The 21,411-nt window shown below is 38.8% G+C and overlaps 1 protein-coding gene across 2 annotated transcripts; it reads left to right on the top strand.

Moving 5' to 3' along the window:
• The first annotated feature begins 1,135 nt into the window (after positions 1–1,135).
• Positions 1,136–20,601, top strand: ACOT9 (acyl-CoA thioesterase 9). 2 transcript variants are annotated; one of them, XM_009572413.1, is made up of 14 exons: positions 1,136–1,217; positions 5,799–5,844; positions 9,528–9,698; positions 9,787–9,824; positions 11,971–12,054; positions 12,633–12,736; positions 13,862–13,935; positions 15,964–16,031; positions 17,002–17,113; positions 18,311–18,401; positions 18,868–18,953; positions 19,760–19,847; positions 20,036–20,186; positions 20,439–20,601. In XM_009572413.1, the coding sequence occupies exons 1-14, from the start codon at positions 1,136–1,138 to the stop codon at positions 20,495–20,497; spliced, it is 1,254 nt and encodes a 417-aa protein (XP_009570708.1). In that variant the 3' UTR covers positions 20,498–20,601. The 2 variants fall into 2 exon arrangements, with proteins under 2 accessions (XP_009570708.1, XP_009570709.1); XM_009572414.1 differs by lacking the exon at positions 1,136–1,217 and adding an exon at positions 2,679–2,688.
• Positions 20,602–21,411: the final 810 nt, after the last annotated feature.

Here is a 21,411-nt window from a genome sequence, read left to right on the forward strand (position 1 = left end):
CGGCTGTCGCCTCGCTGGGAGCGTCCGAATGGCACCAAGCTGGATCAGATCCTGCGGGGGTGCGGGCTGGGTTGGGCAGGAAGTCATTTGCGGTGAGGCACGGGTTGAGTCCATAAGCTGTGTCAGTTACAGAGAGCTTTCGCCATCGCCATTAACGGCATCTCGTGCAAACGAGACTCTGCTGGCTTCTGAGGGGGTTTTTGTGTGTCCCCTTTTACTCTCTTAACTAATCCTGGTATACCTGCGGGCAGAGGAAGCTTGTGTGTACATGGTCTGTATTTGTAGATATGTACGTGAGGGGTATGTACAGAGAGATGTGTACGTGGCCCTGCTTTTTGGCTGGTGCCTTTTTCTTGTTTTGAAGTGAAACCCCCACCTCAGCTGAAGAAAATTAAGGGACAGGTAACCCATGTTCCTTGTCAGGATAACGCTGTGAACTGTCATGAGGGGTTTTACTTCTGCTGACCCTCTGTGTATTTTTGTGTTACCAGAGTTTTGCTTGCCTGGAGGAGTTGCACTGGCTGCTACCTGGTTGAACACTTGCTGAATTGCTGGGCGGATTACATTCTCTGAAGGGTTTCATGGTTGTCCCTTCTTGCTGAACAGCTAAGAGGATTATATCCAGCACTTTAGGCTTGTTCTGAGTTGCAGCAGAACATGGAGGAGGAGACCAGGCTTAGCTGAATGGGACTGTGAGGGAGGCCTCGTGATGCCCTTGGGATATTCCACCTTCCACCTCTGTGCACACCAGCCAAGTGCAGAAGTGTATGGTTAGGGTCATGGGTGATTTCCTAGATGCACACAGACCCCGTCTCTGTTAGGATGTCTACGGGGTAGAAGCTGGTGTTCGGTCTAAGCGGATTGTCCCAAGGCATCTGAATAGTCAGTGAGGAGAACAGTTAACCACCAGTGAATCATTCTTCCTTCCTGTTTTCAGATAAGGACAGGTATCAGTTGGAATTTCAGCTGGCTTGCACTGTTGTGCTGGTTATATCTGGTTCTAAAAATCAGGCTAAAAATAAGGAGTGGGGTTTCTGAAGTAATGAGTGCCATTCCAAAAATAACTCCAAATTATTTTTATGGCATTAGTTTTAATGACACTAAATTCTTCCGCTCTGTCTATAGGTTGTGCACCATGAGGAAGCTTCCTTCTGTTCTGGCTAGGACACTCACTTCTGGGACCAGTGGCTCCTTAGTGCTTCCTGACATGTCTGAAGGTAAAAAAATTATCTGTACTTTGGAAGATTTAGAAATGTTTGGTGATTAATGGCAACAAATACATAATCATTGAAGTTGCAGATTTAGGGGCTCGTCTGGTTCTCTAGTCTTGGAAGAGATTTCTGGAGGGACAACTGCTTCTCAAGTTGGCTCTAGATAGAAAGTCAACGTAGCACAGACAAGTACTATGGTGACTGGAGAGAATGGCCAAGAAATGGAGGGACTGAGTGGAAATAATGCCTTACAGAACTTTTAACGTGTCAGTACTGTTAATTTTGTAAACTTAGAGAAATCTTTTAATCAGATCAGCAGCATTGCCTCGTGAAAATGCTCTTGTCAATAGAGCTTTGTGTTGAAAGATTTTTTTAGTGCTCTAATAGTAATAAACCATAACGTTCCTGTTTCAGAAGCTTTTAAGAAAGTTTTCTTGCATTGTAATCCCATTTACTGAGAAAAGGGGAGGAGGAAAAGGGCTGGAGCCAGGTACAAATAATTCCTTCATGGAGTTCTGCTTGTTTCTGAGATCTTCTTTTCCCCTTTGTTCTCTAAATAGAAATCACAGGTTATCCAGTAAAAGAGAAAATGAGGGTTATTCGTTGTTACAGAACTTTTTTTCATTATTGTTAATAAATAGTAATTTGGGAGGTTAAAGGAGAGAAGCAAGGTTACAGAATATTGCAAGCTTGCAAATATTACCTTGTTCTTTTATTTGGATATTTAATAATGATACCACCGAGAAGGCCAGTAAAAATAGTGAAGCAGTGAGGCCATCCTGGCCTTGCCTCTGATTTGTTTCCAAGGAATACTAATACTTTTGGACTACAATAACTGTAAATATTTGAGATTCTGTTCCAAAATTGTAACATTTAAATAATGTTATACAAACTTTTGCTGATAGGTAAACTAGTTTCCTTTAATTTGGTATCCATGCTTTCACAAAACACCAAATACTTATTCTTACTAGCTTTTCACAGGCTTCCTCCCAACTTTGGGTCCCAGTTGCGAATGCCCTCATTTCTTCCATGGCTCTCCCAAAGGCTACACCAAGCAGGACTTTGGAAGTTTCCTCTGAGAAACTCTCATCCCACTTCCTGAAAAATGCCCCAGATATTCTTTCCAAAGTTGATAGTGTTTGTCACCAGTACATGGTAGCACCAAGTTTGACAAGCTGATTGGAATTGCACTGCAAGCAGATGCTGCACAGAGCCAGTAGTCAAAGGAACTGGAAAGGTGGCTTTGGAGGAAAGGACGAACTCAGTTGAAAACACAGAGATACTGACTGTAAATCAGGGAAGGACACGTTGCCTGCAGTTGCTTACTAAAATTAAGGAACATGTGAATAAATGGTACTCAAGCAGGTAGAATAATCAGGTAACCCCTTAATAGGTGTAATGTGCATTTTGTTTTTAATTGTTAATCTAACGTGTGTTTTCCACTCCACAGGACACTTACCCATTCATGTGAATAATGGTGTGTTGTGGTAATCTGTACATATTTTAATATTTGCTATAACGCTAAATTTACTCAGCTACTGTTTTTCCTTATTTCAGCATTCATGAAAAACGAAATGCTATTCTTCTCTGTCGACTTGCTTAAAGCGTCTTTGCCTTCAGTGAATGGCTCTGATCTTATTTGTGGCAATATTGTTATACTAGATCTCTGTCAGCACACTGTACTTCTGGTGGCGTGCTGGATAACACATTTCTAAGAGGCTTGTGGGATACAAAATCTCTTACATAGCAACTCCTGCAGTACTTAGCTTCATTTTAGACATTTGAATCTGCATCTTTCACTGAAGTCCAGACCAAGCTCTATACCCAAACTGGTGGTAAAATACATCCTAGTGGTCTACCTGAACCTGGAAGCAGCCTGGGGAGCACCAGCACAAGGGAACATGGACCTCATTGGCAGAGATGAATGCAGTGACCATGTCCAGCTGCCCTTGTGTCCTTTGTCACAGCACAGTGCAAATAAACGCGGGCCCTGCTGCTCTGGCATTAATGATCCACGGACCACAGTTTAGGAGATACCGTGAAATATGCAACGTGGTAATGATGGATAAAACCCATTTGCTGTAATGGTTTTGCACATTTAAGACATTTGCCAAATGAGAAAAGAGAAAGAGTTTATGGATTTTTATGCTTAATTACTTACTTAAATTTCTGTTGTAAAATAATTAATATCTAGAAGAGCAATATAGTTTTCCGAGTGAAAAAAGAATTATGTACTTGGGAGCCTGTAAAATGGACTAGATTTAGTTTGGCAAAATTTTAGAAACACTTTTACACTTCATCCTTTTATTGTTAAAATAAAAATCATGTGGTCTCAGCCTGACAAATGTTTACTTGTATGTCTAAAACGGAAATCAGAAGTATTAAATGGGACTAACAGTGTACGTACATGTTTGCAGGTTTGGACCCAAGATTTTTTTCAGAGCTTTTTAGCTCTTTAGAGTTGAAAGGGAAGATGAACCTGGTTTAAACAAAGAGAAAGTGCTGTTTATTCCCCCTCCATCCCAGCACAGTCTGCACACTGTTGGAAAATCGAGGATTTGTGTTCTAGAAGCTATAACAGTGTTTCTGCTAACACTGTGTTGCTCGAATGCATGCTATGGCAGCTTCACAGGTGGAGTGTGAGTAACAGGAAAGTAGTACCTATTCTGTAAACAAGCCTGCTGCTTCTTAAGAAAAAAAGAATCAGCCCCTCCGCCCTTCCAAAAAAAAATCAACTCTAAGATTTTCAATCAGTTTGTTTCATTGAAAATTTTTCTGTTCTTATAATTGGTAGTGGAACTCTTCTGATTTCAAAACATGTTTTTAGCCTAATTTCCTAAAGAAATGAGGCCTAAGCAATCTATTTTGTCTTTGTCTGCCTATCTTCTCATCCCCCTCCTCTTCCAGAACCCTTTATTGCTTGATGTTAGCCAAAATAGGTGATCACAAATCTCGAGGAGAAACACGTTTCCACATGCTTTGTGAAAATTGACTTGCGAATCAAAGGTTCGTTAGGGTGCCAGAGCTAGCGTTGGGGTCAGCCACGGACCATGGTGTTTGCTGGCAGTTGGCAAGTGACTGGGATCTATGTGCTGGCTGGCAGTCAGCCTTGAGTAGCTCCGGGCTAGCTCATGCCGGTGCTTATCTAGAGGACAGGCAAAACAGGAGCGGGCTGGGGGTGTAGGGACGGGAGCTGAAGGTCTTGCAGGGGAAGGAACAAGAAGGGGTAGATTAGGGGTATTGCAGTGGTGGAGGTGTGGGGACTTGAGCAGGAAAGCAGCAGAAACTGAAGTGACTGTATGGGGAGGAGGTGGACAGAGCCGGGTGGATCTGGCTGAGAGAGGGGTATGTGATTTAAATACCTAGGAAATCAGGCTCTGCTTGCTCCAGGGTTCACAGGACAGCTTGCTGATCACTGTGAATACTCTGACCAGGCATTTAGTTTGGAATGTGCCAAGTCTGATGATGTCCAATAACCTAGAAGTATAAAGGATCAGCTTGTGAGTCACCAGCAGCCCTTCTTCTGTTTCATTGTAAAATTTGTTTTTTTTTTTGGTAGCCCTTCCTTGGTAATGTCTAATAACCTAGAAGTATAAAGGATCAGCTTGTGAGTCACCAGCAGCCCTTCTTCTGTTTCACTGTAAAATTTGGGGGTTTTCTGGTAGCCCTTCCTTGGTCTGTCCCTAGCTATTTTGTTTTAATATTTGAACCTCCTTGTATAGAAAGCTTCATAAATAAGTAAGGAATCCCTACTATCCAGTTCTCAACTTTCTTCTGTTCTGAGCCTGGGAATTGTTGCTGCTTGTTTTCAGGTGTTTCCAAATAGCATACATTCACTTGCCTGATAGTGATGGAGTAGTTTGATAGATTTGATGGGACCTTAGCACACTTAATAGCCTCATCCGAGGAAGGAGTAGAAAAACTGCTTATGCAGATTATTCTTGAAATTTAGGAAAAACCTGTGCAGAGCTAGCATTAACTCTGATAATGCAAACAGTGCCAGAAGCAATTTTATAGGCCTGTTTTCAGTGTCTGAAAAGACACTGTGTTCTTTGAGGCTGCTAAAAAATTAGGCTATGAGACCCTGCTGCCAACAGGCAATCGTCTGACATTACCTGCTCTTCATGGGTGGGATTATTTAAAAGGTACTCTCCTCATTCCCTGTCTCCCAGCTGCACCGTTCCTTTCTATGTTCTTTTATGACTTTCTGATTTTTATTATTTCCATAGTTTGTTTGTGTTGAGGCTGAAATATTTTCACGTCAAAATTTCTCAATCTGATCTTGATCCTGCTGTCTCTTTCAGTTTTTAATTAGCATTGCAGGTGTTTGATTGCATTAACAAACACTTGTTGGCTGTACACAGTAAGCCTCCGAATCATGTTACTCAACCCATTATTGTGATATGCCTACTAACAGCATCAGTGAATTTGGCCAAACTTCTGTTTCTGGGCTGCTATTTGCATGAATTTGCTTAATTTTTCTGTTCTGGGATGAGGATTGTGCCTTTTAGCACCAGGCAACCTCACGTTCATCACCTGCAGAACTAAGCTTGATTTGCTTTGGTTTTTTGTTTTTTTTTTTTTCAGTGCGGAGCAGATTGAGGGATATAGTGGGAGCATCTACCAACTGGAGGTACAGTGTACATTAAATGTATTTTACTTTATTTGTGAAACCCAGGAAGAGCTCAGGGTTGTGGTAGTGGAAGTTAACAATGTTAGCTTGCTGACAGAGGAAGAAGAAAGATCCAAGCCAAAAAGTGATGTAAACAAGATTTCTGAATTGTTACTTTGTGGATCACAGACTTCTGAGATTTCTCTTGCAGAAGATCTTTAGCACCAAAGGAGCAAAATACTTGATCTTGATGCTTACAAGATTCTCCCCTTAGCTTTGAATCTGATGGGAAGTTTAAGAGCTGTGGAGCCTGACTGGAAATGTTATGTTGTTGTTACCTCTTGACTTATCTGTTGGTGCATTACCCACATGGTGGATTTGTCCTGCACTGGATTCAGAGGCAATTGAGCTGGTTCAGCATGAAGCAGGCTGCATTATGAATGGTCTAGCAGCAACCATGTCACTTTAGAAAATTGTCAGCTTGAGGTCTGTGTCTCCTTAGTCAGGAGCATCTTGGGCATTTCTTTTCTCCACTGTAACTTAATTTTAGGTTAATTTACATACAATTTAAATCATTGATGTTTTGGCTTTATGCAGGTTACCTTCCTCCCCCTCCGTTATGTTGAATAAGCCAGAGTTGACTGTAATCCTCTACTGTTAACAATTCTGAATAAGTCAGTATAGCAGTCTGGGGAAATTACATATTGCAATTTGGTTGGTCCCATACTTATTGCACTGATTGTTGATTTTCTTATGGCTGTGTTTGCTGAGCTCTTGTTTCACACTTTGTGCACTGATGGGGAAATGGAGAGGCCTGTCTGGATGGAGTGTCTGATGTCCAGGCCTTCTGACTAGGTTTGTCTAAACAGGATTATAGGCACGCTAAAGAAAATGCCTGAATCTGGGAAGCTAATTTTTACCTATTAATACTAGTATCTAAGAATGAGGGGGCTTGACATTTTTGATAGGTCAGCTGAAAAGGGCTCTAGAAGTTGATTTTTAAAACAGCCTTTCCTGCAGCCCAGAATGGCTGGGGAGAAACCATGCCGTATAGAAATACCATCTGAGGATCGAGATCTGAGAGGGCTCTGGTCAAATCTGATCTTCCATCCATTTCTTTTCCCCCACTGCCCCCACCCTGGAAGGAGAGCAGACTGAAGCCAGAATCACCACAGCAGTGGTGATAGGTATGTCTTAGATAGGTACGTCTCTTGTGCTGTATAAAATACAGCAGAAATGGTTTGCAGAGTGCTGTATACTTCAACTACCTTGAAGAAGTAAAGCTGTGGAGCCCATAGCTGGGAGTGCTTGAGAATGATGGGTTTAATATAGGGAGGTTTGGAGGACATGGATCACGTAGCCTTTGAGATCCCACTTTTAAATGGAGTGACAAGGAGTTGATATACGTGGAGACTGAACAGCCAGTGCTTTAATCGAGTTAGACCACAGAATGACTAAAGAGGACAAACCTAAGAGAATACCTTGATAGGGGTCCCGAAATGGGAACTAGGGAAGGACTGATGCACGTACGTCTGGGTTGCTGGGAGAGGGGAGAGGTGCATGTTGGAGGAATGCGTTCGGCCGTTAATTTTGCTAAAAGGAAACTTCGGTTCGTGATTTCTCTTGTCAATGCCGGTGGTATTTTGTATTAGAAATAAATATCTTGCTTATATATTTATTCTGGTTTTGTACTTAAATTGTAATTAAAACTATTAATCTGTTCATTGCTAATTATAGTCTAGATAGGGTCGTGGCCATTTCAGAAATAAATAATGTAATTTCTCAGAATGTTTAAGGCAGGTATTACTTAATACTTAGATGAAGTATTGTTACTGTATGACTGGGACTGCAGTCTGTAACAGTATTTATCTGTTGAAAAATGTTATTGCCTTGAGCCTAATACTTCCGTATATTGAAGAGTACATTCTGAAGCTGAAGTCAAGAAGAGTTCTGCTGCTGACCTCAGAGGAGCCAGGATGGGACTGGTGAAAACAGAATATAGTTAAATTTTTATTTTTTGGTTTCTCTGTGTTTGTAGATAAATTTCTGATTTACTGTCTGATTAATTTCTCTTAAACCTTTCACTGAAAGACCTTGGAAACAAATCTTTCAAAAAGCATAAAGGTGCATCATTTTGGACATTGCATCTTTCCTTAGTCATCTAGTATATTCTATTTCTATGCAGTGGCATAACTTCAAACATTAACCTTCTGGAGGAGGTTGTTATCTTTCTGTTTTCTCTGAACTCTGCAGTAGTCATGTTGCCCAGATGAGGTAAACCTATTTCATATTCAAAACAAACAAACAAAGAAACAAAACTAACTGAAATTTTCTGCTAGACTTGTACTCTCTTTGATCGTGTATTATTCATATTTCCCAAAAAATTATTAAACAGAAAAGAGGGAATATAAATATGTTGAAGCTTGACTGCTTTTAGCCTCTCCTCTTCCAAAAATAAAACTCAAGCCAAAAAAGTCTTCATCGTAAATGGCTAATACCCAGAATTCATCCAAAGTCAAAACTTAAGACAAATTTTCTTTTTGGTGAAAAGGTTCTTTCTGTTGTTTTCGTTCAGTTTTTTTTTTAAATTGGTTTTGTTAAACACATTGGCACTCAGATCTCAGCAATGCAGCATGCACAACTGAATGAATGGCACATACTCACGAGTTTAAAATTAACTTCAGTTACTTAGTGTTTTATGCCTTCTCTTGCTCTATGAAATGGATTCATAGTTTTGCGTATTCCTGGGCTTTATACCAGAACTGTTGCATGTTTAACCTTTAGGTTTTTAACGCTTTGTTGTTGATTCTAGGGATGTTATGAAATACTTGCTTTATTCAGTCAGGTTGCACTTTTAAGGGGAGGGCACTTTGGAGGAACAGGTAAGAGAGAATGTTAGGTAAGATTGTTATATCTCGTAGATACCTGTGTAAGGAACCAACTTGGTAGATTGGAAAGAAGTGACAATAAGTTGGCTCTTACTCCCTTGTGAGAGTTGCAACCCCTCTGACTTGGTGGTGCTGGAAAAGCAGCTCTGAAGGGTAGTGCTCCCTTTTCTGTATTGTTTCTTTCTATAACTTTCCTGTATAGTCGTAAGATGACTGGGTAGGAAGAGAGAGAGAAATAGATTAATCTTCCCTTTCCTTTAGGTTGCTGATCAAGTGTATGCTGTATGAACTCGTGCTGTAAAGGGAGAAGTGACCTGTGGATGATAGCAAGTCTTAGCAGATTAGTTCTCTTTGTTGTTAGCACTAAACAACACTATACATCTGCTTTACTTCTTGGGAGAGGTTGTAAGTTGGCAGTCAGTCCTTTAAAATTGGCACTGCAGGAAGAGTTGTGATACAGTAGCTATGGAAGACATGAATATGCACAAAACCTCATAGGTTAAATTATGTCTGATTTGTTCTTTTCAAGGGGAACCATTTTGGTAGCATTCAGAATTAGATAAATTTTGTTCATCTCTTTAGTGCAAAGTATGGGCTTGCCAGTTGTACACAAAACTATTTAAAAGTTTTCTGCAGTAGTCTTGCTTAGTGAATCTCATTATGTGCATTTCACTTTCTTTTCAAGGCACACTTACTGTGTCTTGCTATTTTTACTACTTTTTTGTTTTCATTTTGATAATCTTCGATGTGACATCTTTTATCTAGGGTTGCGGTTCTGTTGTCATACTTCAGACGGAGTGTTTTTTTTCTTACCAGGGATCATGTGCAAGCAATGCAAGAAAGAAAAGCTCTTCATACTTTACTGGCAAAACGGCAGGAAGATCTCCCTCCTAGGAGAATGAAGGATAGCTACTTGGAAGTTATTCTGCCTCTAGGAAGTCAACCTGAAATAAGAGAAAAGTACCTGAATGTACACAACAGTGTAAGGTAACAAAGCAACCACGTTACACATATAGAAAGTGTTAACTTTTATTTACTATGGATGTAGTAATTGTCAAAAAAACGTATCTTACAGGTTTGGAAGGATACTTGAAGATCTTGACAGTTTAGGAGGTATGTATCTATGCCCTTGTAAAGAATGCACAAGTAATGCAGACAAAGTGAGTTTGAGTACTGTTGAGCACTGTTTGGTATGATATAGTATGACCTCAGGGAGGGAATCACATCAATGTGCTATCTCAAAGGGGAAGGAAAAAAAGAAAGAGAAGGAAGGATGATAAAGAACAGACAGAAGCAAAATTGCTCAGCTTCAGCTTCTTGCCTGTGCCAATTTTGTAAGGGACCAGCTACAATAATAATTTACTGAGAAATGATCCTATATTATGAATCTGTATTCAGTGTTAAACCAGAAAAAATTTGCAGTGTGTGCTATTTCTAATTAAAACATATGATTTTTCTCTTAAAAAAAAAAACCACCACAAAACCCAACAGATAGTGAGGTGCAAATATTTTAATCTTCCCTTTGGGGAGAAGGGAGTATAATCTAGAAAGAACAGAATGTATCCATAGAGAACAAATGAAAAACACTTGTAGATTCTTGGATTCTGTTTCCACATTGATGTCAAGGGTAAAAATAACTCAGTTGTTTCATGAGTTAGCTTTCTTAATTTTTTTCTCCTTTTCACTTATTCATGGTCTTTAAAAGTTCAAGATCTTTGACTTTTGTTTTGCAGCTAAAATAAGTGCTAGGTTGTTAACATAACTTGGAGATACTTTTCTCTTAAAATGTCACCAGGTGACTTCCTTCTTCATCAAAGTTCTGTAGCTGGTTGGGAGCATTTTGATGGAGGTTTTTGACAAAGAAGAAGTGCTTATTAAGGGAAAGTTCTGAACGGAGCAGTTTTTTTGGCAGGAAAGAAAGACCTTCTATGGGCCCAGATGGGCAAAATTGAAGAAGGCAGGGAAACAAGTGAATGCATGTCACCTATCTATCAAGGATAGACCAAATAGCTAGATGATTTATATTTCTTTCTGGGATGTGGAAGATAGTGGCTTCAGTACCTGTCCTGAATTAGAAAAGGAGACGTGAAACTATTGGCTACCATCCATTGGTAGATGAGATGAGGCTGGTTTTCATTCTGTGCCTTGTTTGTTTTCCCTGGAAATCTGTGAAGATCTTAGGTTTTTCCTTTTGCAGCACAGAGTGCCTTTGCCTTGTTTGTAGTCATACTAGGCTTCAGTCAGTTCCACTGGGGATGTATTGTTTTGGGTTAATCAAGATTCTGTCCTAATTACACAATATTCAGCATGGTGGTCAGCAGTTTTCACAGGAAAATGCACTGTTTCATCCCCTCCTCCCCACAAGTATATTCTGTGATCTCGGCAGATGTACTGCCTAAAAGTCTGATCGACTTCTAGATTTTGTCTTTGGCAATAGGACTCAGATAAATCCCATTCAGACTCTTACTAATCATATTGATGGCATGAGTTGATAGGCATAACAGTTTTTAGAATTGTGACTTCAGTAATTTTAGGGGAAAAAAAAATCTTAGATTACCTGGAAGGACAGAGATCTTCCTTCTCTCTTATCTAATTAAGTACAAACAGATACTTTTGATTATGGAAATCCCTGTTGAGTGAAAATCACATGAGTAGTAGAAAAAAAAAATCTTTGCAGCCTTGTATTACTCTAAGGAGTCTGTTTTCTTGGATGTGCTCTTATGAGTAGAGCTAATTAATTTAAATAGTGGTTTGGCTAGTAGTAGTTACAGTGTGATAAATAACTCTGACTATGCTTTCATGCCTGTAAGGCACAGTTTATCTAATCTGCACCTCTTTAAAGGAATCAGTATTTGAAAATAAGTCTTCAGATAGCATGTATCCTTGGACAACCTGCATGAAATCAAAATAGAAAGTAGGAAGGATCTGAGACAGTGGGCTACGGGGGTAGAGGGAAGAGATTATGTTGGATTGGAAGTGGAGTGATGGATTGATTTAAAGTGCTCAGCTAAATTTCTCTTTATAGTGAGTAAATACGCATATAACTGAGACAGCTGCTGAATCACTGTTTTCTTTGTAGCAAACCTGTGAGTTACATACATGAAAATGTGGAAGTCGTGCACTCCTACTGATGTGCAATGTGTGTATGATACTTTAGTTTGTATTTTGCAGGTACTTCTCGTGCTTCACAAAGATGGCTTTGATCTGCTCCACTGAAGTTTTTGTTAAAGAGCTGACTCTGTTTTTGGTCTCTCCACAGTTCTTATTTGCTACACTCACACAAAGCAGGAAATGCAGCCAAGGTCTCCCTTATCAATAGTTACAGCTCTGGTGGATAAAATCAGTAAGTGGCAATTTGGTCAGTAGAAATGGTTTCATCTGTTTGTCTTACTCTTTCAGCAGCTACTGCCTTCCCATACCTTCTTCCCTCTCCATCTTGTTCTAGTTCACTTCATCTTGTTTTGGCTTTGAACTCTGAGTACTGTGGCTTTTGTTGAAGGGAGGAGAGAAGAGGGTTTTGTAGATGCTTTTCAGCATTTCATATTTCCCTTCCCTTCAAAATACAACCTTTATGCTTCCTGTACTTTTGCGTTTGGTTTTATTTTGGCACGTAAGTTTACTAGCTTCATTATTGAACAGCATTTTTTATGGTGGAGTTGGACCTTGCTTGTGTCACATGTTTTGCTGACCACCTCCATGGGTCTGCCATCCCTCTGCCACCTGTATGCCTACTTCCTCCTTCTGTTCTGGCTTTACAGAAGTTGCAGGCTAGCAGTGGGGTCCCTTGCAACAACTGTCTTTTCTGGGTTGTCTTTGCATGTGTTGCCACTTGCAGAACACAAAAAGGTCTTAGAGAATCCAGTCTTTCCAATATTAGATATGAGTGATCTGTCTCCAGTAACGTCTACTGTTTGTCTGTAGATTTGTGCAAGAAGATTATATATCCAGACTGTGACATCAAATTCACAGGCAATGTTTCATGGGTTGGGAGGACCTCAATGGAAGTGAAGATGCACATGCTACAGGTTAGTTCCTGTGACTTCTCTCCATCTTATGACAGGCATGAGGTGCTTCAGGGAGAATTCTGGATGATGACATTAGCAATCTAAATTATATTTTCTCAAATAACTGTTTTTGAAGGGCTTGAGACAGCCCTACTGTTTCAAGATCAAGACAACTTCCAGTAGTGTAGGTGTAGCAAGATACTCTGTTGCTAACTTTTCTTTCAAGACATGCATTTTTCTTAACTAGCATTTTGTAATTAAACTGCAGCACAGTACTCCTACAGAAAAAAATAGGTGGCTGTGCTCTGCATGTTCTTAAACAAATTTCTCCTTGCTTTTGAAAAACTTTATTTTCCTTATACCTTTGCATTTTATGGATTTATAAATTTTAATATCAGTATTCAGATTCAGTATTAAATTGTATCTCTTGTGTTCATCTTATCTACTGTGTAGCATAATTTTTGTAATAAGTTATTAAATACTAAATAACAGAAAATAAAGTAAATGAAGGGTGTAACTAGGATACACTGTGCAGTAAGCAAAAGGAATGTTAGTAATTCAATTAAAAATCCTTAACATTTCTATTAATATTTACTGTCAATTCACTAGTTAACTGAAACATTAATTCAGTTATTTAATTATTTAGAGTATACAAAGATATGCTATAAACACTTAAGTGATATTAGTGGCTATAATTCAGATAAACAGGTAAATTTTTTTTTATTGAGTTGGTCTCCTTAAGTAACATCTCTGATATAGAAGATAATGTTACACCTTTTTTGTCTGAACTCCTCGCAGTGCTGGTGTTAGTGGCAATTTGGTATTGACAAAAAATGTTTTGGCATTTCTCAGAATAAAGGGTAAGTGGGTCCTTTTTGAATGCCTGTGTTGATTTCCTCCCCTCCCAGCTGAAAGTAGTAGTTAATAAGAATTCCCTGCTTAATGTTTACATTGCAGAATTCCAGAAACTAGAGTTTTAATTTGTGTTATTTCTTTGTCTTCGACCTATTGTGAGAGATCTTGGAAGGGATGACAGAACGTGAAAGTAAACAACATTAACAGTGTGATGGCGTAGTTGCTGTCAACTTGCTAAGCACATTTACAATTTTAGAGTTTAAAAATATAATTGTTTCCTGTCTCTCTTAGCTACATGATGGTGATTACAGCCCTGTGTTAGATGCAAGCTTTGTCATGGTGGCCCGGGATCCAGAGAATAAACGGTAATTTCTAGAACAGGAAAATAGTTTTCAGACTCCTGCTGTGGTGAAAATAGCAAACATGGCAGCTTGCTATGTATGTGTAGAAGCCATATAGTGTAGGTGATAAATAAATCACGTATTTGATGTTTTCTGCTGATGTTTCACTTTCCTGTGGCAAGCTTCAGAGCATCGATTTCAGCAGTCAGATGATACAGGGAATTGCTGTTAGTCTTGGGATCTGACCCTTTTCTTTAACAGATTCTCCCTGTGTTTGAATGACTGGCCTGATGAATGCAGAAGTGAATGAGTCTGCTAGAAACCCATCTGCATAGTAGTAGTTGTTACAATTAATTGCTTTCTTGCTATAAAAACGGAAAAGATTGAGTTTCAATGGTTAAATAGTCCTTGAGTGAATAATGCCATTAATTCCCTAATAGACACGATAGGTGTCATCAGAATAACTCAGCCTAAAACTTGCTTATGTAGGTAACATGGAACTGATAAGTATTCCCACAGAACTTGAAAAAAACCCCAACTTTCTTATTTTCCTAGTTTTACGCTCTCTGTAATCCTTAGTCATTAAACTAACAGGCTGCTCAGTTTCTGTTTTGGTTTATGACTCCAGCACCAGAAAAATCAGTTGTATTTCTTACCTCTTTCTTGTATAGCCTGCAAAAGTAATAAACAATTTTCTGTTTCTAACTAGTTTAAATAATTGCCTGTATTTAATGAAGGGGTTTTGCTTGACATAATTATTTAGTCCTGATAACGTTAGACGTAGTTATTAGGTTGGTTTCCTTCAGATTTATGAGATTTTTTTAGAACCCATTAACATACTATACATTTTTAAAAAATACTTATATTTATGGTTCCCATTTTAAGAACTTATTTTGCAAAAGAATTACACCAAATCTGATGTAATTATGCACTAGCAGATTGACTGAGGACAAGCCTCAGGGGACTTGTGCAGATAGATACAAACTTCAGTGTCTGTTCTTCAAGCCAGCTGGTCACAAGCCAGCTGTGTTTTGGAAGCATTCTGTCCATATAAGGAAGGTATTTATTCTGTGTGAGGTAGAAACCTTTCAGAGAGGTACGGGGTATGTTAGGTTGGTTATAGTGCCACAGAAACATGGTTGTGTGGCTTTTGGACCACAGCAAACTTGCATCTCAGCAGCTTGGGGCTTGGACAGGAGAGCTGGAGTAGATGTGTCCTGAGCTGAGGAGAGGGAGAATGAGCTCTGTGATGGAGAAGGAGCTGGTGTGTCTCCAAAATCCAGAGCTTTAGCAAGCCAGGAAAGAGCAGTTTGTTCCAAGCAAATGCATGCCTCTTGTCACCAGCCCAAGTAAAGGCTTGGGGTAGAGGTGAACTGTTTGGCAAAAATAGTAATTGGTAAAACAGTAATTGGAAATTATGGGGAAGAATGGCTCTTGAAAATAAGCATTTGCCTTGCCTTGTGAAAAGAAATAATTTAACGTTATATAATTAGGTTAGAGTAAACTTCTTTGTGCAGTAAAATAAACATGCAAAGTTGTACTCAAGGCAGCCTCACATCATCTTCTTTGATAAGTAGTACATGTGGTAAACAGCTTTTGGCTATTGATAAGGCTGTCATGGGAATGTGTAGATTGTAAGAACAGTTGCTAGCTATGGCAGTGTGCTCTTTCTATTCCAGCAAGAATGATACCGTTCAAGTTTTGTGTAACTCTTTTAGACTATCCTAGATCATCACATCTTCATTTGCTGAGTTTCTAAGCAGCTTTCTGCTTGAATAATCTTCATTATAATCTGTGGGTACAGTTTTCTCTCTTTACGAAGCATAGATACATCGCTTACTCTTTCTCAATTATACTAGATAGTGGTTGGATCACTTAACTGCTTCTTCGAAGTTAAAGCTAGTATGATATTCTCTTGGCAGCTGCCACATTACCTGAAGTGTATGTCTTTTCATCTTTTGTGTGTGTGTAAGCAAACATGAAAGACTTATAATGTATTCACAAGACAAATTCTTACAATGTTTGTAACTTAAAAAAAATTCCTGTCCATAGGCCAGCATTTGTTAATCCACTCGTTCCTGAGACCCCTGAGGAAGAAGAAATCTTCAAGCAAGGGGAATGTATGTCATACTTCCTGGTAGTATGCACATCTGCCTCAGGTTCAACTTAGTAGCTGGAAGGAAATAGACTTAAGAAATTCTGCTGCTTAGAAATGCTCCTAGTTTGTTTAAAATCAGATTTTCGTTCTGTCTCGTGTGTCAGTAGTGTAAGAGACTTTAAAAGCCTGCTATTACATTCTTGGAAACACTTTGGCTAAACTGACAGACAAGGGCACTCCTGATGTGCTCTGCACGCCCCCCTAGACTTCTCTGTTTCCAGGATGCTTGCTCCACTTCAGACATGAATGCAGCACAGGCTTTCCTAATGCTCTGGCTGATTGATTGCCCCCATGATGGGTCTGCTGGCTGCATCACAGCTCCTTACCTGTCTGGGTGCCCATGTTCCTTTTGGAAAGAAACTCAGAAAAAGAAAGGGGGAGAGCAAGGGAAGGAGTGTGTAGCTCCATGTTCTTTTGTTTCAAGCTGGAATTTTAAAGCAGAGAGTTAGAGAAGCATTAAAGACGGAATAAACTGAACAGAAGATCTTTTAAGCTAAAATTTCAGTCATTGTGGTTGATTGAATGGTAATGAGTTCTATCATAAATTTGCATTCTTGTATCATTGGTAAAACCTGAAGAAGATTGTTTGTTCTGCAGGCGTTCTTGTTTGATATGTTTTTCTGTACTTTGACGGGAGTACTGAAGTTTTCTGTAGGAGCGGTGGGTGAGTATCATAGTATATGTATAAAAGGTCTTCATCACATTGGTGAGGTAACAGTGAACTTCTGCCTTATTTTTTCTTTGATGCAGTCAATTCTAAAAGCCAAATTTCTGTTTGAATCTATGGGACTGTGAAATTACAGCTTTTAACTTACAGGGGGAAAAAGAAAAAAGGAAAGAGACAGCTGATTCCAGGTTAAAATCTTCAGAGCCAAGCCAAATTTTTTTTCCTTTGAACTCTAATACGATTTTTTTTTTTTTTTTATGTTTAGCGAACAAGCTGAAGAGGATTGATTTCAGCACTGCTTCATTACTGAAAATGGCTCCCACTGCAGAAGAAAGAAACATTGTTCATGACATATTCCTTGATACGTTGGACACAAGGCAAGAAGGGGAGGGGTGGAAGAGAACTGAAGTCTTATGAAAGAGAAAAGTGATGTGCCTTTTGAGCGGGTGCTCATAAGAGGGTAGTCTGGAACAAATGCACGCATTTTGTTTTCCCATTTCACCATCTAAATTCTGTGGCATTTTATTTGAAACACAGCTACAAACTTTAATGCGATACGTGCATTTCTTAAGAGAGTCTTCTGTCGTTAAAGAGTGTTAGCTGTGCCAAGATGGTGGAAGTGACAATGTAAGCACAAAGAGCTTCTGAGCAAGCTGTTAGGTATAATCTTGAGGAAAAAGGTTAATGATGTTTAACCAAATAAGGGAATGGTATGGTTTTGCAGCCACGTGACTTGCACAATCTAAGAGTTTTCTGCTGTGATATCTAGAAAAAAAAATGCAGGGCAGGAGTTGGCCATATTTTGACCAGGTAACCTTGCAATGTGTTTGAAATATAATACCTGACAACATTATTTGAGGGAGATGTTGTTGACGTACTTCTCTTATATTTGAGATTTGTGTGAAATTGTCCAGTGCCAATGGTGATAGAAAAATGCCTAATGACATTAGTGCAATGTTGTATTTGTGGATAATTTATAATTTCTTTAACTTACTAAAATTATACAATTATTATTTTCAAAGCTGTTTACCAAAGTGAGAAATGGTTTCCCTTAAAATTAGCAGATGTATTTTGTACACGTTCTGTCTGGATTTGAAAACCTCAAACTGTCTGCATGTTTGATGTTGAATGACTCTGTTAGCTCATTGTGTGCTTTTAATTCATGTTATGACTTAAAAAACAGAGTAAGGCGTTAAGGTTTTTCTGACAAAGTGTGTGCTTTGTGGTTGTGATTCATCTTTTCTTTCATGTACCTTTCTCGAGCTTGTTCATTTGCATAAGCTTGAACACTAGCAGAAGTTTTTGAAAGATCAGGAGCGTAGGCTTATTGCAGTAACAAATCAAAGTATCACTTTAGATAAGGCTTCAAGGTCAGTTGGAACAGCTTTTAGTGATAGGATTTCTGGGGTTTTGTTTGTTTGTTTTTGTTGTTGGTTTTTCTGTGGTGGTTTGGGTTTTTTTGTTTGTTTGTTTGTTTGGTTTTTTTAAGTGTTTGTCTGCGTTTGCTATGTGTGCATTTTTGACTTGCTGAATTCTGCTAATGTGGGCTATAAAGTTTGTTGTCTCTTCCAAAGGACAGTAAGTTTCCAGAGTCGTAAATTACCACCCAATTCAGTGTGGATGGAAGATGCAAAGCTAAAAGGCCTACAGATTTGCCATCCTCAGGTATTTTGAAAAATATTGATGTATTACAGAAACAGTTTTGTAAGACTAGTCAATCCATTATTTTGTTTCAGTTCTGCAGTCCCTGCAATGTATTTAGATCTTAGTTTCTTTTGCCGTTTTTCTGTTATCTGTATGGATTGCCATTTCAAAATAGAAGATTTTTAATTACTTTGTTTTCTTACCAGACCATTTTGTGTAAAGAAATTCCTTTGCAAAGTGTTTAAGTTGGACTTCTGGTTGCTGACAAAATTTTGAGTTTTTATCTTACGTCGTCAAATGAGTCAGATGAGCTCCTATTAAGTAAAGTTGCCTCAGCCATTTGGACTTTTGCATTTCAGTAGTGCTTTTTATACATTCGGATGCTGGAAGTTCTGTTAAATACTGTGAACTGAAGTGCAGACTTCAACACAATGCTTTGAAAAGAATATATGTAATCTAGCAGTTTGATTTTTGTTTCTACATACAGGAACGGAACATCTTCAATAGGATCTTTGGAGGTTTTCTGATGAGAAAGGCATTTGAAGTGGGATGGGCAACTGCTTGCAGCTATGGGTGAGTTGTAGACCTGCAATATTTATATAATCCAGAGCACTGTGCACATATATATATAAGTTGGGAAGCCAAGCTAACCAACCTAATGACAATCTGAGTAGAAAACACCTAGATGTCTAGTAGAATCTTGCACTATTAGTGCAGAGCACTATTTTACTTAGACCATCTGTTATATTTGCATAAATAGATTTGGATCTTGCTCCGTGGAGTGTGGTTTTTAAGCATTACATGTCAGGATAGAAAATACATCCTTTTTCTGTTTTCTTTTATCTTACCAAGCTATTGAGACTTTTGAAGTTAAGTTTTCTTTCTAACCATGTAAAATAGGCATTCTATCAAATAAATGCTACATCTTTTCATTCTGTACACAAGAGGAATCGTTTCTGAACTTCTAGTAACTGCTTGTGCTTAGAAAATGTGACTGAGGTCATCACCCAGCAAAGATCTATGCATAAGTTTAATGGAGCATGCACAGCCTGATAGAAAGTGAAATGTTTTTATGTCAGTGCTTGCAAAACTGAGGCCTAAGCAATGATGGCATGAAGATTGCTTAGCAAGTGTAAGTCATAAGATACAATAATGATGCAATAATGTATCCCTAGTGAGTGTGTATTTTTATGCGTGTGAGAGGTTTCCTCCAGTTATTTTTGTCTTGGGTGATGACATAATTCTCTAGCACTTCTGTGGGCTGTGTTTGAGATCTATTTTCTAGTAACCCTTCATTAAAATGCTGACAATGAAATATTTTAAATTTCTCCAAACACCCTTGTTGTTCTTGAGAAGAAGTTTCTCTTTTTCTTGCTCAGGGGTTCCAGACCTTTTATCGTATCCGTTGACGACATCATGTTTCAGAGGCCAGTTGAGGTTGGATCCTTATTACTGCTTTCTGGACAGGTGGGAGTTGATTTATTTTTGAAAAGGAGAAAAACTTATCTTTGCTGTAGTCACTGTTAATCACTGATAATGAACAGTGCATTATGAGAGTGTGTGAGTTTTCTTGTTAAGCAGTGCAATGAAGTCTGTTACAGTTTTTCAGCGCCAGTGATAAATTACGAACTATAACTTTTATCTTAACTGTGTAGGTCTGTTACACGGAAAAAAACTACATCCAGGTTCGAGTACACAGTGAGGTTTATGATGCAGATACCAGGGAGCACCAGACAACCAATATCTTCCATTTTACATTTATATCAGAAAATGAGGTCCCACGGGTTGTCCCCAAAACTTATGGAGGCAAGTATCCAATTAATGCATTCTCATCATAATTCTGTAGACAAGACAGCTTGCTTTCTGTTGGAACGTTGGTCATTTTAGAAGGTGAACTATTGGCATTTGAAGAATTTAACAGGATTTCATGGCAAACCACATTTATTTTATGCTTTGATGACAGTGTGGATTGCTTCTTAATCTTACCATTCTGTGTAGTTGCCCAGTATTGATACTAAGTTACTAATGTGGTTCTCTCTTTTCTCCACCTTATTTCAGAGTCCATGTTGTATTTAGATGGGAAGCGACACTTTGCTGCAGTCATGAAAGAAACCTGACACATACTGAATGCTGCATCAGCAGTGTAGCAGCATGCTGTCTTGGAAAGTTGTCACCAGAGATGGCTAACAGACAGGTGCTTGCAATACTAAAAAAAACCCCAGCCCAAAAACTAAACAAAACCCCAAACTCCACAACAAAAAATACCTTCTTAGTGCTATTTATGTATTTGCATATATTTGAATTTTTTATTCTCTGCTGCTAGGATTTGTTGAAATCTACTTTTACATGCTGATGCTAGGAAAGAAAGCTGAAAAAATACAATCTTAAGCTTCAGATAGCTTCTGTTTGTCTTCTTTGAGAGATCTCATTACGACTTTTGCTGTCTTGTCACCATCTGCCTTCTTTCCCTTAGTAGCTTTCCGTTGTGTTTCCCTGATAAGGGATAGAAGATCTATCAGAAAAATGTGTGCAATAAGTAGATACACACAGATGAAGCCGTTTGACCTTGTGTAAATTAGGTTTAGGGTCTTTTTTTTTTTTTTAACAAGGACACATGCATCTGGGCAGCAGCGTAAGCTCAGAAGTTACTAGTGTGTGCACAATGTAAAGCAGGTGTCTCCCATCAGCTGGGATTTTAAAGGTTGTTGCAGCTTCTGTTATGGATGGTTTCATGTTCCCTTGGGAGGAAACTGATTTTTGCAATGAAATGAGGTGGCCAGATGATCTCTTCTGGCATTGTGTTTGCGTACAACCAGTCCTTGCCAACCTCTTCTTTTTTTTTTTTTTTTTTTTTTTGATATAACTGTAAGTGAGTTCCTTAATGAATTATTTCTCATGGCCTGTAGAGTAGAGATCTGATTGGGGAGGTTTGGTGGGAAATGGCATTGTAGAGCAGAACGTTTTGGTTTGTTAGGGATTGGGAGCAGGAAAGGTAAAATGCTGTCAAAATCATAGAATCATAGAATCATTA

Source organism: Fulmarus glacialis, unplaced genomic scaffold, assembly GCF_000690835.1.
Source record: "Fulmarus glacialis isolate BGI_N327 unplaced genomic scaffold, ASM69083v1 scaffold7982, whole genome shotgun sequence".
Classification (NCBI taxonomy): domain Eukaryota; kingdom Metazoa; phylum Chordata; class Aves; order Procellariiformes; family Procellariidae; genus Fulmarus; species Fulmarus glacialis.

Bases quoted from the DNA above. Each gene is read 5' to 3' on its own strand.
- ACOT9 (XM_009572413.1), top strand. From the start codon at position 1,136: ATGAGGAAGCTTCCTTCTGTTCTGGCTAGGACACTCACTTCTGGGACC. The intron at 9,825-11,970 runs GTATGTATCTAT...GTCTCTCCACAG, and splicing joins AGATCTTGACAGTTTAGGAG to TTCTTATTTGCTACACTCAC. The intron at 20,187-20,438 runs GCAAGTATCCAA...ACCTTATTTCAG, and splicing joins TGTCCCCAAAACTTATGGAG to AGTCCATGTTGTATTTAGAT.